Here is a 7,801-nt window from a genome sequence, read left to right on the forward strand (position 1 = left end):
GGGTGAAAAATAAGCACCTGTTCTTCAGAGTAGACCAACCATTTAGGATAAAAGCAGCGATCATATTTCCCTCTATTTCCTTATTGTGCCAAGTTATGGACACATTCAAAACGGCAGGGGAGGTTTCTATGATTTTGTCCCCCCAAAAATGTTCTTATAGTTCCTATGAGTAATGCCATTTTTCATTTTGGGCATTTGGCATATTCAAGGAGCTCGGGGCCCCTGGCGAGCAAATTATTGGCTCTGTAATCTTTGCTTGACAGGTATAATTTCCTGACTCATAATCTCTCGTTTTGCTGTTCGACTCAGGTTTATATTCCACAGACACTCCATTTCCAAACTCAAGTCGATGTCCTTGAAAAAATTACTTCCATACTGAGGGAGTTCGTTTTGGCAGCACGGAATCGCATACCGCTCTGCAAGTCAGTCCGAGGCTGTATCCCGAGGTAGCAGGCCGCTTCTACTTTGCTTGATTCCTGGCTAGGATATTCCCACAACACCGTAGAATAGCAAACAAAGCAGAAGCAGAAGGGGTAGAAGCCATCGTTCTCGATATTCTAGTGGTGACTGTCCGCAACGTTAATTATATTGTCACACATCTACCATAAATGTATGCAAGCACTGTAATTCAAGAGGAAAACATATCCATGTTTGATGACATACCGTTCGTTAGCTATTCAACCCGAACACTCGCACAGTTAGGCCAATATTCAGTTTGCGGCAGGGTCTTTCTGGACCGGGGTCTGGTTCACCCAAGCAGAAGCTCCGCCCGGGCCGGGGTCGTGAGTAGACTTTGTCAACGAGGGTGGATCAATGTGCAGAAAATGCATAGGCTACAAACTTTTTTGAGAGGAATGGCGAACAAGGTTTGGTCCCCACACAAAGTTTAAATAGATTGAATAAAACTGGTTTAAATGGATTAAAATAGAATAGCCTATGGACAATTGATATAAAGTCACAATTTACACCTGGAATTTCTCTCTGGCTTACACAATTTCAAATATTTGAAAATACATTAATAATGACTGTTGTGATAGATTTCTGGAGAGATATAAACAGCTTATCTGAAATTGTTTGCCCTATTGCATGTCCCTCTATAAACACACACACACACACACACACACACACACACACACACACACACACACACACACACACACACACACACACACACACACACACACACACACACACACAGAGAAAGAGAGACAACAATGCTATGTAATTACAATGCCTATTGTATGTGCATGGAATTACTTGCTTTAGCATCACTAAATAGGCCTATAAAGTGGGAACAAATAATGAATGTGTTAACCATAAGAATTGCTTACCATAATGAATTTACCATAAGAACATCAAATTAAATACAGGGCGTTCTGTTTAACAGTGGTTGAAATAGACATATGTCTATGTCAACACCTGCTTGTAGAAAAGACAAAGACAAACTCGCATAGCCAGATTAGGTCAACTGGTGCCCCGAGCATCAGCAAAGTGTTTTGTTGTTTACAAAATGAGTCTTGTTTCTGCACTCACCACAATATTAACTGTTAGGTAACCGTTCAAACTTTATATTTTAATGATTAAGAGCATATTCCTTAAACAATTAATAAAACGCTTGCATGTTACACAACACATACACTTAGTCATGCTGTCAAATGTCACTGCCTCCTTTCCATTATGAAATATTTGCATGCAAGGTGCCTTGTAAGAGGTTTTTCTGTCACACTGACAACCATAGAATGGAAAACATAGCTACTGCAACTAAAACTAGTCATGAGTGACACTGTTTCACTGATACATACACCAAACATTAGGAACATCTTCCTAATATTGAGTTGCACCCCGGTGCGCCTGGCACCTACTACCATACCCAGTTCAAAGGCACTTAAATCCTTTGTCTTGCCCATTCACCCTCTGAATGGCACACATACACAATCCATGTCTCAAGGCTTCAAAACCCTTCTTTAACCAGTCTTCTCCCGTTATCGAAACTGATTGAAGTGGATTTAACAAGTGACATCAATAAGGGATCATAGATTTCACTTGAATTCACCTGGTAAGTATATGTAATTGCAAGAGCAGGTGTTGTTAATGTTTTGTATAGTGTAGCTTTCAGTAAAATGTTAAAACAGTACACACACACACGCACGCACGCACGCACACACACACACACACACACACACTGAACCTGTCAGGAAATAGTATAAAAACGAAAATAAAATTATTCTCTAATGGGACTAAAAGAGGAAGGTGCAACCAAGGTACCGATAGGCAAAGATCTTATCAGAAATCAAATCAGCACATTTGGTTTTACTGTAAGGCAACGTGTATGTACGTGCAACGTGCATGTAACATGGCACTGGGTCTATTGGAAATGTAATTCATTTCAGTGTGGTAGGATACCTCTGCTATGACAAGAGAGACCTATTCCATTGTATCATTCTTATTTGAACTCTATATGTATATTCATATTTTGTACGTAAATATACATTAGTTAGACATCAATGAATGTAAAACAAAATCTTGAGCTGAGCATTTTTACTTTGCAATGTAAAGAATAAGATAATGCTCAGTGTAATCAAATAATCTCTTACTTGTAATAATTCTCCACGGCAGACTTCAGTGCAATTACATAGTACACAACTTTATAATGAATTACATTTCCCCAGGCAACATTAATTGTCCTCTCTGACTTCACCGCAATAGCTGTCCCGTTCACATTTGGGTAAATGTTCCATGTTCATGATCTTTATACTGCAGGAAGGAAGACAACATGGTGGATAAAAAATAACTCTTGCGACACTTTTCCCATTAGTACTTCTTGTGCGTCAGTCCTTCATAAACAACATGGTCCTTGTTATGTATTGACCCCAGTTGAGTGTTCTCTAGTGCTTTCAGGGTCACCTTTCTTTTCAGTTAATTCACATTTTCTTCATAACTGAGTATTAGTAAAGAAAATGAAATGGCAGATATTAGGATCCCTGACAATATTAGTCCTCTGAAAATATCTGAGTGATTCTCTCCTCTGGTATTACTTCCCTTCATCCCACCACCATCCCGTCTTTTCCTCAGGGTATTTGACCACCTGGTTATGGTTGGCTGGAATTCCCCTGGTTGGGTTTGCTGCCGTTGTGGAGAACCACATTGGGCATGACCATGAAGGCCAGGATGCCCATCAGCATCAGCACCACGGTGATGGTGACGATGGATGCCATCACGGTGTAGTAGCACTGGTCCGAGCGGAACATCCTGCGCAGGCGACCTCTGACCCTGCTAGGGGGGCGACCCACGTCCACGACAGTGGCGAGGCCCTGATCTATGGTGCCCAGCTGGAGGTTGCTGGAGGCCTGCGGGTCCTGCTTCTTGAGAGTGGGCAGGGTGAGGCTGGACATGGCCAGGCTGGTAGTACCAGGAGGGGGCTTCTTGAGGACCAGCTTGCCCTTGCTGCGCTTGAAGCGCACGGACAGCGCCCTCTGCATCTCTGGAGGGAGTTTGCGGAAGATGTCCTGGTTGTTGCCCAGCTGGGGCAGGTTGCGGCCATGGGGCAGCTTGGTGAGCTCTCGACACACAGGGCAGGAAAGAGACTTGAGCTCTAAGGAGGTGACGTTGATCCGGGCCAGGCACTCCAGACAGAACGTGTGCCCGCAGGAGAGCAGCTTGGGGGTTTTAAAGACGTTGTCGTATTCGCAGAAGCAAACCACGCACTCAGTGTCCTCCATGTCGTTTTCCTGGGGGTCAGACTCCTTCTGGTTGCTGTCATCTCCAGCCCTGTCTTGCCTCCTGTTCTCCTCACTTCTACCACGCTCCCTCCTCAACCCTTTGTCTCTCTTTCTCTCCCTCCTTCTCCCAGATCCCTCTCCTCTCTCGGAGTCAGTGCTCATGGACCTACGCACCTTGGTGGATTTCTCCTTTTTCTCCTTCTTGATGCTGTCAGGTTTGGGTTTGACGTTGGGCGGCTGTTCGACCCCGTAGCCTCCATCGGCACCCTGTCTTTCCCTGTCGTCACTCATGGTGGATAGAGGCAGGTGGAGGTGCTGTGGTAGACGTAGCTGTGATGGCTGGAATCAGATGGAGAGTGACGTGAGGTTCTGGTTTCTCACGTCTCTCCAGAGGAGCTGTGGAGGAATGCGATTGTCGGTGAGACAAGGCGATTGGTTTGTCACAGAGAGCTAATAGTTCAGGCAACATAAAGAGCATAGGGAGTGCATTTCTAGCAATGACAACAAAAAGTACCTTGTCTATCTCAAATAGGTAAAGACAGGGAAATATACAGTTGAAAGCAGAAGTTTACACACACTTAGGTTGGACTAATTAAAACTCGTTTTTCAACCACTCCACAAATTTCTTAACAAACTATAGTTTTGGCAAGTCGGTTAGGACATCTACTTTGTGCATGACAAAGTCATTTTTCCAACAATTGTTTACAGAAGGATTATTTAACTTATATCACAATTCCAGTGGGTCAGAAGTTTACATACGCTAAGTTGACTGTGCCTTTAATCAGCTTGGGGAAAATTCCAGAAAATTATGTCATGGCTTTTGAAGCTTCTGATAGGCTAATTGACATCATTTGAGTCAATTGGAGGTGTACCTGTGGATGTATTTCAAGGCCTACCTTCAAACTCAGTGCTTCTTTGCTTGATATCATGGGAAAATCAAAAGAAATCAGCCAAGACCTCAGAAAAAAAATGGTAGACCTCCACAAGTCTGGTTCATCCTTTTGAGCAATTTCCAAACGGCTGAAGGTACCACGTTCATCTGTACAAACAACAGTACGCAAGTATAAACACCATGGGACCACGCAGCCGTCATACCGCTCAGGAAGGAGACGCGTTCTGTCTCCTAGAGATTAATGTAATTTGGTGCGAAAAGTGCAAATCAATTCCAGAACAACAGCAAAGGACCTTGTGAAGATGCTGGAGGAAACGAGTACAAAAGTATCTATATCCACAGTAAAACTAGTCTTTTATCGACATAACCTGAAAGGCTGCTCAGCAAGGAAGAAGCAACTGCTCCAAAACCGCCATAAAAAAAAGCCACACTACGGTTTGCAACTGCACATGGGGACAAAGATTGTACTTTTTGGAGAAATGTCCTCTGGTCTGATGAAACAAAAATAGAACTGTTTGGCCATAATGACCATGTTTGGATGAAAAAGGGGGAGGCTTGCAAGCCGAAGAACACCATCCCAACCATAAAGCACGGGAGTGGCAGCATCATGCTGTGGGGGTGCTTTGCTGCAGGAGAGACTAGTGCACTTAACAAAATAAATGGCATCATGAGGAAGGACAATTATGTGGATATATTGAAGCAACATCTCAAGACATCAGTCAGGAAGTTAAAGCTTGTCGCAAATGGGTCTTCCAAATGGATAACGATCCAAAGCATACTTCCAAAGTTGTGGCAAAATGGCTTAAGGACAACAAAGTCAAGGTATTGGAGTGGCCATCACAAAGCCCTGACCTCAATCCCATAGAACATTTGTGGGCAGACCTGAAAAAGCGTGTGCGAGCAAGGAGGCCTAGAAACCTGACACAGTTACACCAGCTCTGTCAGGAGGAATGGGCCAAAATTCACCCAACTTATTGTGGGAAGCTTGTGGAAGGCTACCTGAAACGATTGACCCAAGTTAAACAATTTAAAGGCAATGCTACCAAATACAAATTGAGTGTATGTAAACTTCTGACCCCCTGGGAATGCGATGAAAGAAATAAAAGCTGAAATAAATCATTCTCTCTTCTATTATTCTGACATTTCACATTCTTAAAATAAAGTGGTGGTCCTAACTGACCTAAGACAGGGACTTTTTTACTAGGATTCAATGTCAGGAATTGTGAAAAACTGAGTTTAAATGTATTTGGCTAAGGTGTATGTAAACTTCCGACTTCGACTGTAGTTTAGTCTATGAATATACCATAACTCATTATTTGCCATATAATCTATTGACTAGAATTCCATTTACACAAGCCAATGCTATTTTTGAGATGTCATGCTAGGTTTCATGCCCTCAGTTCGCGTGTGAATATGGATGAGCCATCGACAAACAAGACATGAGCTTATTGACCAGGAACACGCTCAAAACAGTCTTGGTGTTCTGAACTGTGGAGCTGAAAATGCTGAGCTACTGAAATGTTAAATTCACATACTGTAACACTATCTAGTAGAGTAAGTCACTATGGTATTTTGTATCAGTAACTCAACAAAAGTTGCATTAGTTGTAAAGGTCATCAACATTGCAAACTGTGTGCAAATAGTAATACAATTTTCAATGATTCAATATAGCGCCTATATTTGAGAGAGTATTGCACATTCAGTTCTCACAATGACAAGTTCATCATGATGGTGAACACTTACCTGTGGCGGTAGCTGACATGTACCAGTCTGTCAGAGATGGTCCTTCAGAGAGTACTTTCCCAGTGGAGAATATCCCATTCAATGAGTCCCTTGCATCTCCATTGAGACACTAACATGCTAAGTGGACCTTACCCCTCCAGTTTCCCCATCTGTTCATTTCTCTCCTTTCCCTTCTCTCTCTGTCAATCTGTGTATGGTATTTCCTCCTTCATCCCTCCCTTTTACATCTGCGGTGTCTCGCTCCCTCTCGTCTGACCAGTTGTACCAGTTTATTTGGCATTAAACCACTGCCTCAAGTTTGTGTGCGTCTGTGAAATGTGAGGTTAAACTGTTATCGTGGGTGTTTTTGTATCTCTGTGTGTATTTGTACATCGTTCCTGGAACCTGTAGAACTGTAATGTGGGTAGTCTGGGTACCGCTGTCAGATAGTGTTTTCCATGTCTGCGTGTGTAAACATTTGAAGCTTTCATGACATGTCAATCTTCACATAAACTGTATTCAAATGTCCTTAATGCTCATTTATTTCTAATGGCCACTACAGTTGTTTATCATCTACCTTTAAATCCCACATTCCAAATGAACGTTTGACATTCTACAGACTAGAATGTGGAATGTGTTTGTTTCCTTGTCTGCTGTTGGACAGGGAAGTGATCGGCTGCATGGAAAACTCCACAAGGCTCTTGAAGCAGTGCACCGACCTGTCCAATGCACTGCAACTCATGTCATGATGCTTACGTGTCATACCTACAGTGTTTCCTGGCATTAGACTAAAGCTTCACATGCAGGTTTACCATAATGACAAGGTAAACAGGATTCACCCAAAAGCACTCAAGGCTATCTGAAATGGTTCAGCAACCCCATTATGCACTTTATATGAAAACATTGAGGTCCATTGAACCTCACCCAGAACGAAAAATGTGTAAATCATTTCATTCACTAAGCCCTTTTAGGTAAACTGATGTTTAAAGGGTTGAAAAATCAGCCATAGAAGTGCATGTAATCCTGATTTCTCATTTCATTTTGTAAACCTCACAGAAAAATACAAACAACCTACTAACTACAGCAGGAGACTCTTCTGCGGTTTCTATGACATTACGTTCAAAAGTCCAATGCACGTCAGCCAGAATGTTACCCTTCTAAATAATTTCATTCCGTTGAAAACATTCTCGAAGCCACTACAGTCAAACTAATGTGCACATAATCCTAAAATCCCATCACGCTTCAGTTGTTTGAAATGGGCTAATCCCAGAAAATCTTAACCCAAAAAACATACTTCAACTAACAAACTGTGATCCCAGGATTTACATGGTACTGGTAGAAAAACATTATCCTGTGCCATTCAAACAGGCAAAGCAGCAACCTAAATATAGCCCTGATACTCTGGACTTCCTCATACAAGTAAATCAAAGACCGGAAGAAGTAGCTAATTCTATGTATGGCCTATCAT

General features: G+C 42.4%; 1 protein-coding gene across 1 annotated transcript; it reads right to left on the minus strand.

Annotated features, from left to right (window-relative positions):
• Positions 1-1,552: 1,552 nt before the first annotated feature.
• LOC110516135 (E3 ubiquitin-protein ligase RNF183) lies at positions 1,553-7,680 on the minus strand. The gene is made up of 2 exons (XM_021594722.2): positions 6,355-7,680; positions 1,553-4,115 (listed from the first exon to the last, which is right to left on the minus strand). The coding sequence occupies exon 2, from the start codon at positions 4,008-4,010 to the stop codon at positions 3,090-3,092; it is 921 nt and encodes a 306-aa protein (XP_021450397.2). The 5' UTR covers positions 4,011-4,115; positions 6,355-7,680; the 3' UTR covers positions 1,553-3,089.
• Between the last annotated feature and the right edge of the window lie 121 nt (positions 7,681-7,801).

Source organism: Oncorhynchus mykiss, chromosome 3, assembly GCF_013265735.2.
Source record: "Oncorhynchus mykiss isolate Arlee chromosome 3, USDA_OmykA_1.1, whole genome shotgun sequence".
In the NCBI taxonomy this organism is placed as follows: domain Eukaryota; kingdom Metazoa; phylum Chordata; class Actinopteri; order Salmoniformes; family Salmonidae; genus Oncorhynchus; species Oncorhynchus mykiss.

What these genes read in the sequence shown, in the direction of transcription:
- LOC110516135 (XM_021594722.2), bottom strand. Translation starts at nt 4,010, where the DNA reads ATGAGTGACGACAGGGAAAGACAGGGTGCCGATGGAGGCTACGGGGTC.